This window comes from Pseudochaenichthys georgianus, chromosome 17 (genome assembly GCF_902827115.2).
Source record: "Pseudochaenichthys georgianus chromosome 17, fPseGeo1.2, whole genome shotgun sequence".
NCBI lineage: Eukaryota > Metazoa > Chordata > Actinopteri > Perciformes > Channichthyidae > Pseudochaenichthys > Pseudochaenichthys georgianus.
This window is the reverse complement of record NC_047519.1, coordinates 10,936,654-10,958,459: the sequence shown is the minus strand read 5'-3', so window position 1 is coordinate 10,958,459 and position 21,806 is coordinate 10,936,654. Positions and strand designations below refer to the sequence as shown.

The 21,806-nt window shown below is 44.0% G+C and overlaps 1 protein-coding gene across 2 annotated transcripts in view; it reads right to left on the bottom strand.

Annotated features, from left to right (window-relative positions):
- LOC117462349 (3',5'-cyclic-AMP phosphodiesterase 4B-like) overlaps positions 1 to 21,806 on the bottom strand; it is a 92,689-nt gene that overhangs the window by 9,485 nt on the left and 61,398 nt on the right. For both annotated transcript variants that reach the window (XM_034104539.2, XM_034104540.2), the window contains one exon: positions 4,831 to 4,943. In XM_034104539.2, coding sequence (XP_033960430.1) covers positions 4,831 to 4,943 — 113 coding nt within the window. The remainder of the gene's footprint in view (positions 1 to 4,830; positions 4,944 to 21,806) is intronic.

Here is a 21,806-nt window from a genome sequence, read left to right as displayed (position 1 = left end):
CCTGAATGTTAAAAATAAAAGAGCGAAAACAAGATTAGAGTAAAAAAAGCCAATAAAACCATTTCCACTCATGTATTTTTAAGAAATCCCCTAACATCAAATAACTTGTTCTATTCTATCCAGATCAAACTCCCACAGCACAATGTAAGCAACTCCAAAAGTAAAACTCACCTTTTTCCAACTTGTAAGCATCCCAAAGTTCTGCTTCTGCTTTTCAGAACAACATAGTCCCATTGTCACTTTGCGTAAAACCACACGACCCGAAAGAAATCCAGTAAAGTTTCACGAGCATTAGCTGTGTTCAGTCTCTGCCTGCTTCCTCTCTCTTTTCTCTGTTAACTGAAGTGGAGTCAAGCAGGAAACATATAGCAGCAGAGCGGAGTTGTCTGACTGGCCTCCAGAGGTGGGTGGCTCCTCCCTCAGACACAGGCCCGAGCATGTGTCCCCACCTACTTCCCTTTTACACGATAGAGTAATTCACTGAGCTCATTTACTGGTAGACATCCTGCTTCCTATTGTGGCTGCAGGCGAGGAGCAACTAGCATACCTGATCTCATCACTGACAAGTCCCCGAATAACGAGCCGTTCTGACGTACCGGAATGTGCCGGAAGATCATACATGACATTCCTCTGGGAGAAGTCTTTAATAGTTTCAATTCTGGCAGCACGCGCTGACCTCGACTGAAGCAGAATAGAGGGAGGAATGGGTTTGCAACACCTCAGCTGTGCAACCTGACAAAGCCCCGGGTGATCCAATCTCTGCCCTGCGTCGCTGTGTACAGTGTCAACACACAGTGTGTTACAACGGCACGTTTTCAGTTTAGCAACAATAAAAAATAAACATTTCCTATAAATTGCTGATCAACTAATAAGAAACGGGTAACATTAAAGCAGGTTTAACATTGACCTTCCTCTGGTAATAGCAGAGGACAGAGGTTCAACTGTTTAATTACAATTAGGCACCATAATCACCGCTGCAGCCCGTCTGATCTCCTCACCGCGCCTTCAGTCAAAAGAAACCACAACTCTATCATTTAATGTCCATTACCCCGCTGCAGCTACAGACCCACCGCGACATCTGTTTCAATCATTTTGTCATTCTTTCCCCTCGGAAGACGACGGTGCTTCAAAGCTGAAGTGACCACACGTGAGTTAAAGTTTCCTACTGGCTCGCGCTGGGCTCGGGGGCTCGCTCGCACGCGAACCCGCAAAGCGCTAAGCTCCCCTAACTGGATTCAGATGGCAGTGTTTGTGCAAGGCCATCGCCAGCACCGGCATTGGGAGTGTGGCGAGGGTAATGATGGTGAGGGGCGGGGGTGCAGCTGCACCGCGCTGAGGTCAGCAGGGTGTGTGGTCCCCGTGGCCCCGGACACACCTGTGCCCTTGGACACTGAAAGCGGAGACACCCTGGGTTTTAATCATGGGCTCAATTACGTCCTTTCGGGTTCCCAAAAAGAAACTTCCAACATCACGTCATATAAGTACTGGGACTGAGGATTAGTATTACTCTTTACTGAACGAGGACCATACAACTACATTCATCTCAAAAAGAGGAGATGTGCTGCATATGCCAGATTATAGCTAATCTGCAGTCCCTGGGCAGGTACACATTAACACGTTTTTTTGGGCACACTAACAATTAAAACCAGATCAAAATACAGATGCATTAAATATAAATACTATTACATTTGTCAATATAACTTTACAATTAATTCAAACTAACATCTCAAAAAAAAAAAAAAAAAGTATAAATCTGCGCACGTTTTATACTCAGCTGGAAGCGTGTCCCGTGATACAGCCTGCAGATGCTTGGTGCAAAACATAAACTGTATCTGACGCCAGTTCTGCAATAAAAACGATGAGTGGCCCAACAGCTGATTTCCTTCCACCCCTGCGTCATTTCACAACAATCAGCTTGTAACATCATAAACTGTTGACCCCCGTTCTCTGTTGGTCAACAATGCTTCGTGGCGCTGCTGGGTCGTATGGGAGGACTCTGACTCAGGGCGAACAATGCCCCCGGTCGGCCGGATGGAGCGCCCGCGCCCCTGCAGGGCCCCGTGCTCATTGTCTTGGCAGTGCGAGTGACGCGGTTGCCTGTAAAGACTCAACCTGGCTGCTGGGTCTATTGTCGTCTGGTTACCAGGGAGCAGAAGAGAGGGACAGGAAACCGGTGTCACGGTCGCCCGTTAGGGTCTGGCAACACCCCTCCCCGTCTTCATCCCGATCCTCCCTCCCTCAGACCACAGTGGAGAACACAGGCGGAAATGGACGACACCACTGTGGATGTTTATAATCTGCCGCCGCCATGCAGTCTCCGCTGTCTGCGCGGGGGTTGAGTAATACTCAGCAGCAATTAGTTTGAGCTCTGCACAAATGAAATTCGCACAAACAGACGTTCATCAAAGCAAAGGGAAGTCACGAGTTCTAAATAGCTGCATTGGGTCTCCTTGAAGCCACATGGTGAGATGATGTTGATCCACTTAGACCAAAGCAGAATGCTGACTGATTTCAGGTTTGTAAAAACATGTTGGATTGATCTAAACTCAGAGATGTTTCAATGACTTCGGAGGTGCCCTGAAGACATCTCAAGCATCCTCATGATGTTTTTGAGGTCATCTTTAAACCAAATTCTAAGTATTTGGTGGATTATGACGACATGTGATGTTACCCTCAAGATAAACGTAATTCACTTAGGTGATCCCATAGCTTTCCATGAACACATCAGATGGCCCAGAACCATCAAAACTGCTTGGGAAAGAGCACTTCCAGAAAATACTTAGCAGGTCATTGGGTGAATTAGTTGAACTCTGGCTGAAGCCAGCCGGGGGAAGAGCAACAACACATGTTGCATCAAGAAATGCCTGCATTCTTTGCTCTTCTTTCAATAAATAAATACTCTTCAGATCTGATGCTATTGCAGAATCTACACGTACCTCTTTACACGTCGCCATTGTTCTTAACGGAACTTATTTCCTCATTTGGTATTGAGCAAATTGCAGCATGCTAACATGCTAACATGCTAAGATGGTGAATATTTTAAATGCTTAACTGCCAAGCATTCTGACATTGTCTCTGTGAGCATGTGTGCAGGCTCGTGTTAGCATTACGCTTAACGCCCTGCTCCACCTAATTCATCCCTTTCTTTTTAGAGGAAATGTTTCAAATAAAGTCTGTACGTAGCGCCTGCTATTCAGTTATATGCTGTTTCATGCACTATCTTACACGTTTGCATAATTGTTAGCATTGCAGAAATGTTTCGTTTGACACAAATGAGCCGATGTTGTAGCAGTACCTCAGACGTACAGAGGATGTGACCTTGCCTGATCCAAAGTTACAGAAAGAATATGAATTTGAAAAGGAGGGTAAATGAAGTGAATAAGAAGTTAAGTTGAGTGTAGCTTTGAAACTAGTATTAACTTTGCTCTAACAAGACCTTAGCTTCTCTGTTAAACCTTAAACTATAGTCCGGACAAAGGCCGCCTGTCAGTTAAACGTGCCCTTTGTAATGACGTCACTTGAGCAAGTGGGCCACTGCTCAGCTCAACAGTACACACTATGACGGAGAAAGGCATCAGTAATCAGATTAAATCAAGAACATGTAGCGGTTATAAAACAGGCCATGTGTCTCAGCAGAACAGGCCTTCCCACTGAACACACACGTATACACACTAACAGGAAGTTAGTGGTCCTGGATGCAACACAAACACTTATCTACAGGGCAGCCATATAATGATAATGCCAGCTCATACTCTGCCACAGAACGGCTGCTACTTTGCAAGTGCGTCAATGTGGCTTCGTCTTTTACATTTTGCATATAGTGCGCAACTTGTCAGCCACACGGCAACAAAGACCAGTTGTTCAGCCGTGCATCACGCTTCCTGACGACTCATTACAACATGCATACTGTTTTACATCTGGGACGGAACCTGTGAAATGGCTTAGCTTCGAACATGTGCTTATGGTTTGGAAGAGATGACAGTGTACAGTGGGGGGCTGTGTTCCTGGGAGGTCTCACGGTCATCATTATGGCAGGCAACGACACAGTTCAACATATATAAAGCGTTAAGGGTAAACAACATGTAATTAAACTAGTAGCTTAACTACATTTTGTATTGATCAAGTTAGTTTTGGGCATTTAATGCGTAGTCAATTAATGAAACTACAAGCAGTTTGGGCCATAACAAGAAAGGAAGCGTTTTATTATTTATTGATTTACTAATGCGTCTATACTATTGACGAACCCGCCCCTTTCGGGTTTACATATAGGTTACATCTTTATTTGGGTTTATGCACTGGAAATTAAATTAATTTGAGTGGCGATCTTCGTTTTTTATATTAAAAAGTGTTATTACTTTGTATCACACAATGACAATTTACATTTCGTTTGAGTTTTTCTAAGGAGCTTGAGTAAACCAAATGAGATCCCCATGCTATCATTGTTATAGTTAAGTTCTGTAATAGGTAGCGTGCATGCTTTCAAAGCCTCCCTCACACTGCACATATTAAGAGTCGTAATGAAAGACTCATTCTGAGAACAATGGTCTCCAGGGTGAGCTGATAGAATGTTCCGACCGGTTGGCGTGTTGGAGAGACGCTATTCACCTAAGACCCCTCCAGTTGACACACTTTTCTCATGAGTTTCTAAAATGTTAGTAATTTTTTATAAATAAGAGAAATTCATGTTGCATATCAACTCAGATGAAAGCCAACAAGTGAAATCCCATCATGTCTTCTCCTCAGAGGACAGACTTTAGGGAAGTCCCATCATTGGCAGCTTCACAACGCACCGTTTGCACATACTGTACATTATATAATGATGTGTCTCACCTTGTTGGAGGCCATGTCGCTGACGGAGCGGTACGTCTGGATGGTCTCCAGCTGGTCCAGACACCAGTCCAGCTCCTCCATGGTCTCCATAGCCAGCTTCTGGTAGGACTCATCTGCCAACAGACACATGGACACGTAATCAGGCCCGAGAGGATCCATGTCTATAGCGGAGCCCCCTGACACCATTCGGGGAGGTCCGAGGGTCCCGGCGTGGCTCTTTCTAACGGAGGACTGGCCCGCGGCACATCCGTGAGACGCGGAGGACGACGAGGGGGGTGTGTGCACACACAGCTCCTTCATCTCCTCAGAAAGCTCAGGGAACTGGGTCTCCCAGACAGACTGAGAGCTAGAGTTACTGTTTGCAGACCCTCCCCGTGTCCCCTCCAGCCCTTGCTCTCGTGTGCTCTTCAGACCCCCCCTACTCTGTCTGGCTCCCCCCCGCCCCTCTCTCTGTATCACCCTGCTGAACGAGTGGCGTGCAAACCAGGCAGTCTGCTGCCTCCTGCTGTCCCCCCCAACCCCCCTTTCATCCAACACACATATAAGTCATGTCTGCATGAAGAAGCTTTAGTTGACCAAATGAGGTCCCTATGCTTTCGATATATTAAGTAGTTCCTGCTCTCTCCCCGCCCCTCATTCAAACACATACACAAGTATTTGTACATGCAGGTATAGTACACAAAGCCTATGTTTAAAAAGTGGCTTCTGAGTCAAGGCAATCCTCTGGCTGTATTTTGTATACTTTCATTTGAACAACTGCATATCAACATCTTATATACTAACATGATTGGGGAAAGGGAAAGGCGAGGAACTACATTTACTTTCTGTAAGTGCATTTTGTCACTGCTGCAAAAACAACCGCTCCAATTCCTTCTGCGTTTCAAAGACTTCTTTCTTAAACAGGAACTCTAGGGCTGTGCTGAACTGCAGCAGCAAGCAGCACCGTGCTGCACAAACCTCTGAAGGAGAAAGAAAATGATATCAAACAACAAATACTGTGTTTGCACAAGAAACACGAGAGGCAAACTTTGACTCCCTCAATTTGGGGGAGGGGGGGCCATGCCGGGGTCTCACCGTGTGCCAAAGAAACCAAAGCACTTCCTCTTTGGCCCTGACCAGTACAACACATGGAGCGCAACGACTGAACTACGGAGTGTCTGCTGAGAATAATGATATCTGTCATTGGACGAGGAAGCTGCATCGTTAGCAGCTCTGACTCACGTGGCCACGAGCTGAGGAAGGATGAAGAGGAGCTGAGGAAGGATGAAGAGGAGTTTATAGAAATGCACTGAGTTGATATTACAAGAGGAACTAATTAGGATGCGTCGTCCTCTGGTATACCAGGGAGAATGTTGATCCAACACATTTCTGCCCGGAGGGAGTGAGCGCTGAGCGCATCTGGATCTCCCCACCTTCCCTTTTCTACGGAAAAGACTGATCTCGACTTCATAGGGCTCCACACATGGAAGACATTTACCCCGTATGCGTAGCACAACAGGACAGCCAGCGTGCTGCTCCCCAATTTGCGTCAATACGCTGGATCAAAGCACTTCAAAGCCCAGCGATGGCGTACAGACTCTGAACCAACCGGTGTTCACTAAAGATCTCAAATGAAATGTCAGGCGATATACACAGTCATGAAACCTCCCACCATTGGAAGCTATTAGAAACAGTGACTCTTCTGAGCCACAAAGGACAGTTAAGTCTCGACTTAAATTACACAAAAGCCACTTCTAGCGCTAGCCTCATTCCTCAGGTCAGACCGATGTTTCCTTTCTTTGAGCTCCAGGTTGAAAAGAACCCTTGGCTACAATATGCCGCCAAGGTTTGCGGTTTAAACTATTCACGAGAACCACTGGCATCCAGGCCATGTAAAGTAAGGGACACAGAGCAGAGCATCAAAGCAGCTCATGCACAAGGCGGTGAGCTGTTAGGACCGGGTGTACACCAACGTGCGGCCGGCTTGAGCCATAGGGGCACGGGGCGATGCCAAGAAGGTGGGACCACATCCTGCCTCCGTTCCCTCCAATGAGAGAATATAGAAAAATGTTTAACAGGGAAGTCGGGAATCATCAAAGGCTTGACCTGGACACAGATCATTCCGGAGCTGGCGGCTGATTCAAACACGCAGTCCAGAATCTGATGGCAGTAAAACCCTCAGATGTAAAGTTTATTGGCGTTGCTGGCTGGATGCCACTTGCCTACTCCACATTTTCATCAGATGTGTTCCCTAAGGCAGCAGCTGGATGCTTCTCTCACATGACTCAGTAAGTTAAGCAAATTGTGTGCGCATATGAGTAGATGGTAATGTTGAGTCCATCGTCTCCTCTGGTTGATCACAAAAACAGTGTGCTGACTGGGCTGACAGACAATTCACAATGTCACCAGTCAAAAGTGGCGTGACGCACGTTCAGTCTGAAAGTCTGCCCCAGACAGAGCGAGCGAGCGAGGTACTTTTCCAGCCTGTTTTTACAGTGGAAGTCTTTTCTTTTTTTTTTACTTGGTTGAGTCCTAATGCTTTGGCCATATGCTGGAGGCAGCTGAGAGGACAACAGAGCTCAGTGTGCAGACAGACCCGTCTGCCTTTCCCCTCCAACTCTCTCCCCTGTAGGGCCACAAACCGGCCTCTGTGAGAGCCATCAACTGCACCAACGAGCTCAAACATCCCCCACCTCCATTCCCGCCCGAGACACCTTCCGCTCACATCCACCTCACACTGCACCTCTCTGTGTTCTCTAACTACCACCCCCCAGAAAACCTGCTTCCTGGGCTGTCTGGTTGATGTCGGTGTGCAGAGCTGGACTTCCTCATCTATTATACCACCTACTGATAAGTGTTGAATAAGTCAAAGTAGTAATACCAGAATGACAAATAACACTACTATTAAAAGTCCCGCTTTCAGACATTTCAATCAAAAGTGCAACAGTATTATCATAAATCACTCATATTTCATCCTATAAAGACATTTGCGTGACAATGTCAAAATTGCTGTCTTCACCTTTGAGTCAAAGCCAGGATTTCATTTGTAAGGTCAGCAATCTTGACATTTGTTCAGCATACTAAAGTCATTTATCCGTTAGGCCAGGTGGACATTTGTGCCAGATTTGAAGACAATAAAATGTGTTTTATAAAACTAAATTCCAACAATCTGATGGCTTGAGCCTCTTTAGCCCAAAAACGTGTAGTTCGTTTGGTCCAATAGTTTGCAAGAATTGCCTTGGATAAAAGACTGACAACACTCACTCACAACCTAACACATATCAATTGGCAGGGATGATTAAAATACATTATTATGCTGATGTTCAGGTTCATATTGCCTCTACTGGGACATGTCTCCATGCTTTAACGTTCAAAAAGGTATTTATTGTTCTCATTCTGCCTGTTGTTTTCACCCTCTGTCTGAAACCAGAGCCCAGTCTGCTCTGATTGGTTAGCTGGCCGGCTCTGTTGTGATTGGTCAACCCAGTGGCGGCTGGTGGAAAATATTTTTGATGGGGCTATGGAAATAGGGACCAAACCATACTAGGGCGGTCCGGGGGGATCCTCCCCCGGAAGACATTTTTGAGAAATGACCCCTTAAATTATGACTTCTGGTGATGTTAGAGGGGCGGGGGGGGGGGAGGACAAATTGAGCGCTTAAAAAATGAGATAATCCATAATCTTCAGTGTGGTTAGCGATGAATCTTCCAAAACTGTGCAACAGTACAGTAGGCCCACACACACTGCAGAACACTGGTGCTTTGTGAACACTCACATGAATTAACTCCCATTTAAAATCAGGAGACTAAATACGAACATTATGTGTGTGTGTGTGTGTGTGTGTGTGTGTGTGTGTGTGTGTGTGTGTGTGTGTGTGTGTGTGTGTGTGTGTGTGTGTGTGTGTGTGTGTGAGAGTCACACTTGCCAACCCTCCCGATTTTCGCGGGAGACTCCCGATTTCATTGCCCTCTCCCGGTTTCCTCCGGGGTCATATTTCTCCCGCATTTCTCCCGATTTCTGACAAAATCAGACTCACGACTGTTTCCACTCGGACTTTAATACAGCTACACCATTGTTTGGTTTCCATGGTAGCACGTCTCTTTAGCAGCGCGCGCAACTCAAAGTCTGAGAGGGTGAGGAAGATGAAAACTGAACAAGAATCGACAACTCCACCCTCTGCTCACTCCTTCCCTGTAAAACACAGGTCCATCCCACACATGTGCTCCATGGTGCTACAGGCACTGCCCTACAACTACAATAAGCATGTAAATGTTAATCTACAGCTCCGGCGATCCACTAGCACCGGAGTCTCCACCTGCAGACGCAGCCATTCTCGACAACTACTGTAGCGTCACCTTGGATACGAGTCCAAACAACTCACAGACACGCAGGCCAGGGCGCTGACAGGGCGCCCTGTGAGCATCAGATCTGACGACGCTGATTGGCTGAAATTATGTTTCGGCGGCATAGTATACAGATAGCAACAGTCAGCTTGTTGGCTGCTGCTGCTCTGGCTGAGGGCTCCTTTCTACCGCCCAGACGAGAGAGGGTAGTGACACACGCTGCGGCCAGGCAGGAAACATGTGACTTATCAGTAACTTTAGATATCGTAAAACTATTTTAAACGAGATTTTATTGTAGATTATACATTTGACTGATACCAACTATATCATATTTACCTTGTTCATTACAAATAAAAATATATATATTTTTTTTTTAAATATATTTGTTTATTTTTTAATGGCAATCAAACATGTGGGAAGAGGGGGGGCGGTGCCCCTAGCTCCCCTATGGGCCGGCCGCCACTGGGTCAACCACTGAAAGATGTTCCCCCCCTTAGCCTATCACGTACAATGTGTTGGAGCGCTAGCCAATAGAAGAGCAAGTGTTCCATAGTGTTGTCATTATGATACTAAGGGCCTTTCTCATTTCTCTAATCCCACTCCTCGACTCCTATCCTCGTGTCTTAGTGCCGCCCACAGGAGATGCGAGCGGAGGATTCGAGGAGGAGAACCTAGGAGAGAGGAGGGGAAGCAGCAGGCATTTAGAGAAATGAGAACTCCTCTCCTCTGAGCGGTCATTTTAAAGAGACGTCCATTAATGATGACAGGAGGCACAGCAGCCCTCAGTCTGATGGACAGATGTGTTCATGACCACTTATATATTTACTTTCAATTCATTCACAGTGCGGTGTAATGAGACAATAACAGGCTACAGATGTGGACATATAAACACACACACATATTTATATAAATATATACAATTTCAGAATCAAACAAGTATGAGAGCACTCTCATAATAACGTAACACAATCAGAGACTGGATATATCCACCCCCTCTCTGGTCGCTACAATGAGGAAATGAAATTACGGGCAAAAGTTTTATTTACAATTATTAAAAGTAAGCAGAGGACAGCAAACCGACTGAGACCTGCCTGTCCGCCGACGCATCCGCACGCACTTATTATTATTTGTTAACGCAAGCCGTGATCGCCACGGAGGAGCACACAGCCTCTGTGAGCGAGCGAGACAGAGAGAGCACACATTTATCTATTTAATATAGCCTAAGTCTAGTTCTAAAAAATAAAGTAAGAAATCATTCCAATGTGTACTATAGGACAGTAAAAAAGGGGAGTGATTAGTAAAATATGCATAAATAAAAAGAAAGAATGCCAACTAGGAAACATAGACTAATATGGCTTAAGGCTAGTTTATTCATACTAATTTGACTTGTGAGGAAAGAACGGGACCGGTGACAACAGAGGGTCCATGACCTGAGTCATCACCAGCTGTTAGTGTAAACAGCTCCGAGCTATCTGCCAGTACGCAAACACACATTCCACATCTTGACCTTAGCACATCGTGAAGGAGAAAACACACTTTGATACAGATCTGAACACGTACTTGTTGTTTGTGTTTGGCTTCACACTACACGTGAAGCTGAGACAGAAGGGGGGGCAATGAATCACCTTTCTGTCATGGCTGATGTACGTCAGTAACAAGGGGGAAGAGTAAGACGGGAGGGAACTGAAACAGAAAGAAGACACAAAGAAAAAGGAAGGAGCCAAGGAGCAAAACAAAGGAGTCATCTTGAGTCTGAGTCAACTCCGTCCACCTGATGGGAAAACGCAAAGTAAATGTCTTTAATTTGATCGGTGACTCTTTACAGGAAATCTTACTATTTGCTCTTTGATAAGAACACACGTTGCTCTTTGGTTGTGCAATAAGCAAACTGCTTCAAAACTCAAATAAACAAGGCTCCTTATCGTTTTCCCAGAAACTTTTATGTACTTTTTTTTTCTCTCGGAATGTATTTGCTCATTCGGGCCTCAACCAACGATTTATTTAATTATCATCAATGTAGAAAACTATTTTTTTTAACTGTATACAATTAATTGTTTCGTCTTGAAAATGGTAAAATCTTGTGAAAATTGAGAATCTTAGTTTCTCAAAATCCAAAATTATTTCTTGAATGTCTTATTTTGTCCAAATCTCAAATATATTCAGTTTAATATGATATTCAACATACAACAGTACATCTCCATATGTGAGTGGCTAAAAACAAGCTTTGCTATTTGGGTATGCAATATGAATCATGCATACTGTTTTAACTGATTAAAATGATGATAGTTTTCCCACATACTATTATGTCAATTATTCTTAAAGTCTTGTTTTGTCAGTGGAAATCTCTAATATATTCAGTTTAAATATGATATTAAATATAGAACATAACACATGAGCTGTTTTTGCACTTTAGTGAGTACTGGATTATCAAAATGGTCGCAGATAATGTTTCTGAAGATTGACCAATAGTTGCAACTCTAGTGGGTATATTCTCTTGACGTTTTAAACTATAGTCAGAACAATAAAAAAAGTGTATGCAAGGTGTGTTTGTGACCACTGTCCCTTCACAGATACCAGTTAAAAAGAGAGCGGCACAGCAGAACAATATGTGGTGCAAGTTGAGCGGTAGATTTCCATTCTACTCTTGCAGAAAGGAATCAACTGTCGGCACGCTTAATGAACCGTGCCTTCAAAGGCTTTGATTTGTCCCCATCAAGTCAATCTAAAGGATTCCAAAGAGCCGTGAGAACCATGTTTACAGTCGGTCCATCCCCGAAACCACACAGACAGCCTTTTGTCTTCTCTTGCTGATTATTATCTGCTCACCTATCCAAACAACAGGCTTCCACAGCTCAGCAGGGCCTGTCTGACAGCTGCTGCACAATGCACCATGGAGCTGTGTTGGCCCGTGCCACCGTGAGGGATGGGGCGCAGCAAGGTTTACGGCCGTGCTGTCGTCAATGACATCATTCACATAGTTAACCAGGCTGCACGCTTCCAGTGCTCTGGGTCCTCTGCTCTGGCTGCAGGCCTGGAAAAGCCGACATGCACTCCTGACGTAGAGCAGACTGCACAGGCTGGGAATGACAGGTCAGATCTGTGCTGGCTGTTTGTAATCAGCCGTCTGTGTGGTGTTTCATTATTACTTTAAATACTTTAGGAACTCATTCAACCACACTGAGGATGCTTACATTGATCAGAAAGGTATCCCAGAAAGACTAGCTTTACATGCAGAAGATATTCATGGTGTTGCCCTTTTCAAAATGGTTTAAACCGATTGCTAATTCATTGTGCTCTACATGTTATCAAAATGTTGCAGATCATTTTTCTGAAGATTGACCAATAGTTGCAGCTCTAGTGGGTATTTTGTCTTGCATTGACCCACTGTCCCAGGGCTTGGGAAGAGTAAGGTCCTCCTCAAGTTACTGAACGACTCATGCAGAATTTCCATTGAGCGAAGCTTACATACTTGCTGCACAGGGGCCGCAGTAGATCAGTCTGTAGGGACGTGGCTTTGGAACTTGAGGGTCAGCCGAAGTCTCCGAATGGACCAGGTAAGGAAAGTGGAGTTTGAGAGGCTACGGTTCACTTCCTGGGCACTATCGAAGTGCCCTTGAGCAAGGAAGCAGACCATCTGATCCCCTGGCGCGGCTTCTAATTCTAGGATGGGTGTTAGACGGTTAAAGAGAAATGATGTTCCATTCCATCGCTAATATTCTAGTATTATCCCCGTTGACATGCAGCTTCTCTGTGTCAAAATGTCATTTTTAAATGTTTCCACTTCTTCATTGTCGGGTTCTTCTTTTGAACGCAACATCCTGCTTTCATTCCTTCAACCACCTTCTTAAAAGGTCGCTGTTGCAATATTTGCGCATATCCAAAACCTGGTCGGCATCCAAGTCTTTCGTAATGTCTCAAAGTAAATGTCTTTCTCCTTCAGAACAGCAATGTGGGATGTTCTTTCCAGCATGCATTTCTCCTCAGAGTTGCAAGCTAATCGGTTTGGGGACAACGCTCAGAAGTAGCCGCAAACAGGCAAGAATAGTGTGTCACAATCTGTGCTGGAAAACATAATGGTAATGCTTATTCTGAATGCTCTGTATACTCAAGCAAAGAATACTCATGAAACCCTAATACTATACACACATCCCACATACCAACACGAACGTTCTACATGCCCATACAATTCACAGGGCTGTCACATCGTGCTATAGTTGAGTGATAGTGTGTATGTTAGCGAAGTCAGTGTTACCTAATAGCAGATAATCACACACACACACACGCACACACACACACACACACACACACACACACACACACACACACACACACACACACACACACACACACACACACACACACACACACACACACACACACACACACACACACACACACACACACACGATTAAAAGGTTATGACTCCTCACTTGGCATTGAAGCGTAAAGTACCGGTGATTGACACATCCTATTCTCCAGTCTGTAGAACCTGTTTCAGATTAGTCTTTCATCACGTCGCTTTCTGGACTTGTTTACAAAGAGAGACGAATGATTAATGAGAAATGCTCATTGTTTGGGGCCCCGCACCCGAGGCAGCATACGCACAAAGTCACATGTCGAAATTAATTTTGCAGAAGTTTGAACTGCAGTGACTTTTTGGAAACAGGCTTGTTGAGCAGCGTGCATTCATGTAACAAAGTCGATGTGAAGATTTAAACCGTAGCTCTCAACAATGTGCAAAGGCACTCTTTCTTGCACAATGGTGCTCGAACTGTTTCCCTTGTAAGGACCTGAACTTATACTTGATGAGGGCATTGCAATGAAAACACATACAATGCAAAATGATACAAAAACAAGTGTATTGCATATGCAAAAATTATCCGCCAACTTCATTAATCCGATATGTTGTAGATATTTTCATTATTTGTATTGTGATTTTTCTTCTCAGGTGAAAGTATAAGTATATTTCAAGTAAAATATTGTGATTTTCTTCTTTTTCAAACCAGGCAATTTTATTTCTCTTATTATGTTAATGTTTTGCAGCAATACACCACGTAAAAATATACTTGGAACTAAACTTGATTTGATTAAAAACAACTAAGTTGTGATGGATTACCTGATTAAAATATAGTTAACCTTAGAATATATGTCGTATATTATTCTATACATTTGACAGGGGATCTACACCTCAAGTTCCTGCATTAGTTCCTATTATAAATGTAGAAATAGTTTAATTAGCGGTCAAATAGCTTATAGAGTGGAAACCAGGAAAACGACTATAAAAGATTACACCTTCCTGCCCCTCCAAACAATCTGGCTGTTTAATACGGAACATGTGTTTAATGGGTTTTGTGCCAGACGACTTCTAACTTCAAGTTTTTGTTTAATAATTCGTTTTTTACACAAATTGAACAAAGAAGATTACACAATAAAAAAATACATGGATAAAAGTTACAGTGCAGTCTAAGATATGAATAGTAATTAAAAGCAGCGACAAAAAGAAAAGTCTTCAGCCTGGATTTAAAAGTAGTCAGAGTTGCAGCGGACCTGCAGGTTTCTGGGAGTTTGTTCCAGATATACTGAGCATAATAACTAAATGCTGCTTCTCCATGTTTAGTTCTGACTCTGGGGACAGAAAGCTGACCAGTCCCCGAAGACCTGAGAGATCTGGATGGTTCATAGTTTAGCAGGAGGTCAGTAATGTATTTTGGGCCTAAACCATTCAGTGCTTTATAAACCAGCAGCAGTATTTTGAAATCTATTCTTTGACACACAGGAAGCCAGTGTAAAGACTTCAGAACAGGAGTGATGTGATCCACTTTCTTAGTGTTAGTGAGGACTCGAGCAGCGGCGTTCTGAATCAGCTGCAGCTTCCTAATAGATTTTTTAGTGAGACCTGTGAAGACACCTTTGCAGTAGTCGAGTCTACTGAAGATAAAAGCATGGACAAGTTTTTCCAGATCCTGCTGTGACATTAGTCTTTTAATCCTAGATATGTTCTGTAGGTGATAGTAATATATTGTTAAGTATATATATTTCAGGCATCCCTAACACACACAAACACTGGGGGTGTGTACCTTCATTCTCTGCTCCACTACTATAAACATGACACTATATTCATGTTCTTAATGTATACAACCGATACGTTTCAATATTGTAAATCAAACTGCGTCGTAGAATGTAAAAGTAGGCAAATGGTATTACGTCAAATCAGAGTTACCTAAATCAGAGCTGCCTTGAATGTTCATTCCTTGAAGGCATTGTGTAAACTCTAGCTGGCGGCAAATAGTCTTAATTCCTTAAGGCCAGTCAAAGGGAACATTCCTTCCAATAACATGATGACCCTTCTTGGTAAAATGACTAACCATGGACCCAGGAGGCCCTTACCATCTGGGACAATGTTCATCTAACGCGTTACACATTAATCACCGGCCCAGGCCGCTGAAAGACACCATGATCGAGCATTTCTGGAAAGTACCATTTATCAGGCCGAGCCCACAATCTGAATCAGCCAGGGAACAGGGAGCACTGTGTTGGCCTCGAGGCTCCGGGGACTGCGTGTGAAGGGGTCAGGACAGTTTGTGATGCGCACACTGCAAACTCACAAAAGGACAACAACAACCCCCCGCCACGTTCCTGGACCAAGACGGCGTAAACAGCCGAGGTGACGCATTTGCAACTGATTTTTAATAAACCTCCCCCATACAAACGCACACACTTTTCTGCTCCTAGTGTACTTTCAGCGGCTGCGGTCACATTTTGCCTCTTTTTGTTTATTTCATCTAATCTGACCTTTTTCCCTGCTTCTCCGACATCATATCTGATTCAAAAGCTCCCAAACTGACGTCTCTATTTGACCTTTGTGGTGTTTTCTTCTCCCCCATATCACTTTCCCTCTCCCTTGATCTCATATCATCTCTAGCTGCCGGCAAATAGTCTTTTCTGCTTAGGAAAGTTCCGAATGGAGTGAAATGAGCCCGAAGTACTTAACTGCCAGTCGTAATAAGAGCTTGACTACCTCCTTTAGCTTAGGATAGACGAGAACATCCTTTACAAAAGGAAATACTGACTTCCCATAATTCCTTGCAGTCACAACATTGAAGGTAACACATTCATTAAATGTGTTACCTTTTTACTATTAAATACACACCGGTGGTTTCTGACTTGGCTCGTTGTCAGCCGGTAACCAGCTGCCCAGACATTTCGAGGGGAAAGAGGATGGAAACGAGGCGTTCGGGTGCCGTGGGAAGAACCTACGTTTATTCACGTTCTTCAAGCTATATTGACACGGTATTACATACATACAGACTAGATACTATTCATTTTCTGACCACTTTCTCTATACTTTCGTCTCTCTCTCCATAACTCCGCACTTCGCCTTGGCCATCACATTTCACACACACAGAGACTCCAACACCCACAACCCCTTGCGGCTGCTACTCTTAAAGAGACAGGCCAAGCCTGTAACAAATGTGACATTCAAATGGTTTCATACAATCATACTTGCCAATTGGGATGTCGGTACGTACAAGCGGATTGGAGTCTAAGGGAGAGCAGGAGCAACCATTTAGTTTACAAAGTGAGATATTGTTACTGTTGTCCACGTCTTTAAAGCCTGCATGGTACATAATAAGAATGCACGAGGCAAAGTTTCAAGATGCACGTTAAGTAGTCCATCTACGGAAAACAATAACATCCACTGGCACATCATGGTACAGCATACCCAGGCCCTTTCTCATTTCATCAAATCCCCCTCCTCGACTCCTCGGTCCTCCGGTAGTGACCCGGAAATGAATTTTAGCGCGCCATGTTGAACGACTTCTCATTTCTCTAAATGCACTTCGAGGACCGAGCGTCGAGGAGGCTCTCTGGAGGAGCTCTAACCGAGGATACACTGATGGGTCCTCCACGGCTCCTTCGTGGATGCATTACCGGGAACAGTGTCGTGACGCACGGCCGGACTTATCTCAGCCAATGACAGCTCTGCATGCATCCCCTGGATATTATTTTAGTAACTGCTTTCATCGCAACGCGATGTTTACAGTGAGAACAGCTGTGAGGTCCGTGCAGAAAGCAGAGCAGTGTGTATAATATATATCACTCAGTATAACAGGCCTACTCTCTTTATTTGCTTTAGTTTAGTAGATATCTACAAACAAAGAGTCCATATTTTCTAAAACCATTTAGTGCTTCACAATAAATACACAACGGCTGTAGCCTGTTTTAGGAACTGTATGTGCGTGTGTGTGTGCGTGTGTGTGTGTGTGTGTGTGTGGTGTCGGTGTGTGTGGTACAGTGTGTAGGTGTGTGTGGTACAGTGTGTGCGTACGCCGTAGATGCAGCGGACAGACAGGTCTCAGTTGGTTTGGTGTCCTCTGCTTACTTTTAATACTTATAAATAAAAATTTGGCCCGTAATTTATTTTCCTCATTGTAGCGACCAGAGGGGGGGGGGGTATATATCCAGTCTCTGATAGTGTTACGTTATTATGAGAGTGCTCTGTTTGATTCTGAAATTGTATATATTTATATAAATATATATATGTGTGTGTCCGCATCTGTAGCCTGTTATTGTCTCATTATACCGCACTGTGAATGAATCAAAGTAAATATATAAGTGGTCATGAACACATCTGTCCATCAGACAGAGGGCTGCTGTGCCTCCTGTCATCATTAATGGACGTCTCTTTAAAATGACCGCTCAGAGGAGAGGAGTTCTCATTTCTCTAAGCGCCTGCTGCTTCCCCTCCTCTCTCCTCGGCTCCCCTCCTCGAATCCTCCTTTCGCATCTCCTGTGGGCGGGACTAAGTCTCGAGGATAGGAGTGGAGGAGGGGAGTTAGAGAAATGAGAAAGGGCCCCAGTGTGAGTTCAGTCTCTTAAAATGCAGTCCTATCTTCCCATGTCCTGATGATTCACCTTCCATCTTTCCTTATCCCAAATACGTTTTCAGGGAGGTTAAAGAAAGCAGTTGACCTCACAACTGTCTTCCTTTAAGAATTCACACCGCTGTTTCTTAATGTCTTACTCCATTTACTGTTTCCACCTCCTATCCCGTTATAGGAGATCATAAACGTTTTATAGAGCTCCAAATCAGCCATCTAGTCCGCTGAGCTAATACCCAGAAAGACGCAGGGACTGAGTCTTTTCCATGACTGGGGATATTGCATCGCTGAAAACACAGACGCAAAAACAGGAAAAATCTGTTCTCCTTTTCCCGGCCACAGAGTTGAGGAAAAGGAGAGCGAAAGCAGCAGAGGGAGGATATGAGGGCATCTCTTCCTGTGATATTGTTGATTGTTGTCGTCTCCTCCTGAACAATTGCTATTATTCACTGTGCTGGCAGGTGCTTTCTTTGTAAGCTCAGGAAGAGTGGACGACTGTGATATTCTGGAGTGGGACTACATCAGGGTTTCTTGAACTTCTTTTGTAAAAAGATCTCTTGCATAATAAATAAAAAAACTTCAATACGAAAAAAGGCCTCCTACTTCAACAGTATACAAATTGCATCCAAATCAGATGAAAGTTATAGGGCTGTGTCCTACAGAATATTTTGAAGCTTTATTCATACTGTTGGCAATCTAATTATCATCCTTTAAGAGCTTAGTGTCAATATAGCTTATACATATGGACACTTATTCTTCCAGAAACTTTGTAGATTACCTTTTTTCCTTCTCCATCTCCCAAATTCCCAAATACTTAAAGCGAGAGCTGTGGCGCATCTTATCCTTACATTGTTTTTATCCAACAACTGATTCTGCTTCAATTCATATCAGTTGGCGTTTAGCCTTCCAAAAACAAAGTTTCCTCTACATTTAATTGTCTTGCCAACACAGCAAAACATATTGTTTAATTAATAACGTGTTGTTTTCAAAATTGAATTAACTCAAATTTGGCTTGCCTCCCCCTAATTTAAAATCTCACATTTTTTATTTCTTAAACGTATCGTGATTATTCTTGTGTGAATTCATATCTCCCCTATCCTGTGTTTCAACCTTGTTGCTGCAGACACCGTCAATCCCGGGGTTCAATAAAGGTTTATCTTATCTTATTTCAATACATTTAAGCTGAAAAAAAATGCCCATTTTCACTCATTTAAGTAGATTTAAAATTGAGAACAACACATCTATGGTTGCAGGTTGTTTGCCTCAAACACTTTTTGAATTTTAAAATAAAAAACGAGATTTAATCAACTACTTGAACCGCTCCTTAATAATCTGAACTAGAGTATGATGCTGTATTAGAACCACATGTGTTCTGACTCCCAGAGGTTTCCAACTAACTGAAACAGGGCTAACCACTTGAAAGGGTCAAGGTTTGTGAGGGGTATGGAGGAGGAAGGACAATAAGAGACTCACAGCCTTCTTGTATTTGTTCCTGCTGCGGGACGCTCCCAGCAGCCCATCTGTTCTGACAGGAAGTGGAGAGCAGGCCGTGCTGACGTCAATCAGGCTGAAGAACCAGTGCAGCAGGAACCAATACCCCGCCTTCCTCCTCCCTTTCTCGCTTTCTGTCTCTCTCTCCGCAGGTGCTTTCCCTCTTTCTTCTCTACCTGACCTACATTAATCTCTCTACATGGTTCTCACCCTCCTTCTCTCCTTTTTCCCGTCAGTGCATGGGAATTTTTGTATTGTTATCGAGTCACAATTTCCAGATAATGAACTCACGATTAAAAGGTTTCTATTTGCACTTGTACAAATGCTCAGAGATAACACTGTTTTACTGGCAGAGTAAACATATATAACTGTAGTCACGCTGAACAGCTCATATTAAGCGATGACAAACAAACCCAAAGCCCCTGTGTGCTGATAAGAAGAATATATGACACATGCTGATCACACACAGGCTCCAAACACACACATGCACACATAGGACAATGCATTAATGGAGCGGTGTCAGAGTGAGGGGGCTCCCATGGTTAGGTGCCATGAGCGGTTGAGGGTTTGGTGCCTTGCTCAAGGACACCTAGGCAGCTACTAGTCCGCAATGTGTAATTGGTCCTATCAGGACTTGAACCACTGACACTACGACAGAAGTCCCTTCAGATACTGTTTTTGTCGCCCCCAATAAGAATTAAAGGGGCCTATTATGATTTTTGTTTTCCATTTCCTGTAGTGTGTGAAGCCCCTGTCACACTGTCCTGAAAGTGACACCCGATGGACACACGATAAAGGAAATGTTCAAATGCGGCTGTGATCGTAGCAACATCGGGCCATTCGTGAGGGCATCTAAGCCTTCGTATGACTGCCGGTGGAGTTTCTCAGGCTCCGGCAGCCTTTTCATAATGATCACACAGTTGTGACCGTACACCTACTCCTTTTTGGTAGGAGATGCACTTGACTTTTCAGACACCGATCAGGAATCATCCAATGAAAATGAGACCGTCGTTAAAGAGGTGGAGCAGCATGTACCAGGCCAAGACCCTGTATCAGATGGAGCAGACAATAACTTAAACACTCTCATTGAAGAAGAGAGTGTTGCTGAAGATGCCAAGCAGACCCGTCCACACCATGAAGAAGACACAGATGATGATGATGATGATGATGATGATGATGATGATGATGATGATGATGATGAGGTTATCATAGACCCAAACTACAATCCATCCTCTGATGAGTCCTCTCTCCCTGAAAATGAAGACAGTCTGGCAGCAACTTCAGAACATTATGGTCCTCATCTAGAGGATGTATGAAAACAATACGGTCAAAAGGAAACAACATAAATACCTCAGCCCAGAAACATGGAAGCAAAATGAATCTAAGAAGAAACGTCTCAAAGGAATGGCATACAAGGTCAAAGGTGGCAAAGAAATAGCAGCAAAGGCTATGGGCCTTCTGTCAGTGAGTCATGACTCGAGACTGTCAATACATTGCAGAAGAGCAGAGGCAGCGGATATTTCAGAAAGTTTGGTCAATGGACAACTGGGAAGAACATCGGTTATACGTCACCACTTTGATCACAAAGGTTGCCATGAAGCGAAAGAAAGAAAGTTGGTGAGGGATCCAGGCGCAGTTCATCATTTTCCTACCAACTGAAACTTCAGGATGGAACGAATCTTAAAGTGTGCAAAGCTTTTTTTCTTCTACACTTGGTATCCCTGAAAGAACCATTACACACTGGCTGAACAAAGACACCATCGACCATGACGAACAAGTGGCAGACCCGCCAACTACATCTCCACCTCAGAGTGGCAAAAATGCAAAGCTGGAAACTGCTGTCACAGATTTCCTTAAGGAGGTTGAAGGATCTGCCCACTGTTGATTCACACTACTGCAGGAGCACAGCGACCTACAAAGACAAGACGTTCCTTCACCCAAGCACAACCATCTCCCAACTACATCGGGAATATCAACAGGCAGCTGCAACTGCTGAAGTTGACGCTCTGCCAATCAAGGAGAGGAAGTTTCAGGACCTTCAGTCCATGAAACATGTCATGCCCTTTGAATGTCATCGGCTTTTTGACAATTTGCCACATAATTAGACACACACACACACACACACACACACACACACACACACACACACACACACACACACACACACACACACACACACACACACACACACCACACACACACACACACACACACACACACACACACACACACACACACACACACACACACACACACACACACACACACACACACACACACA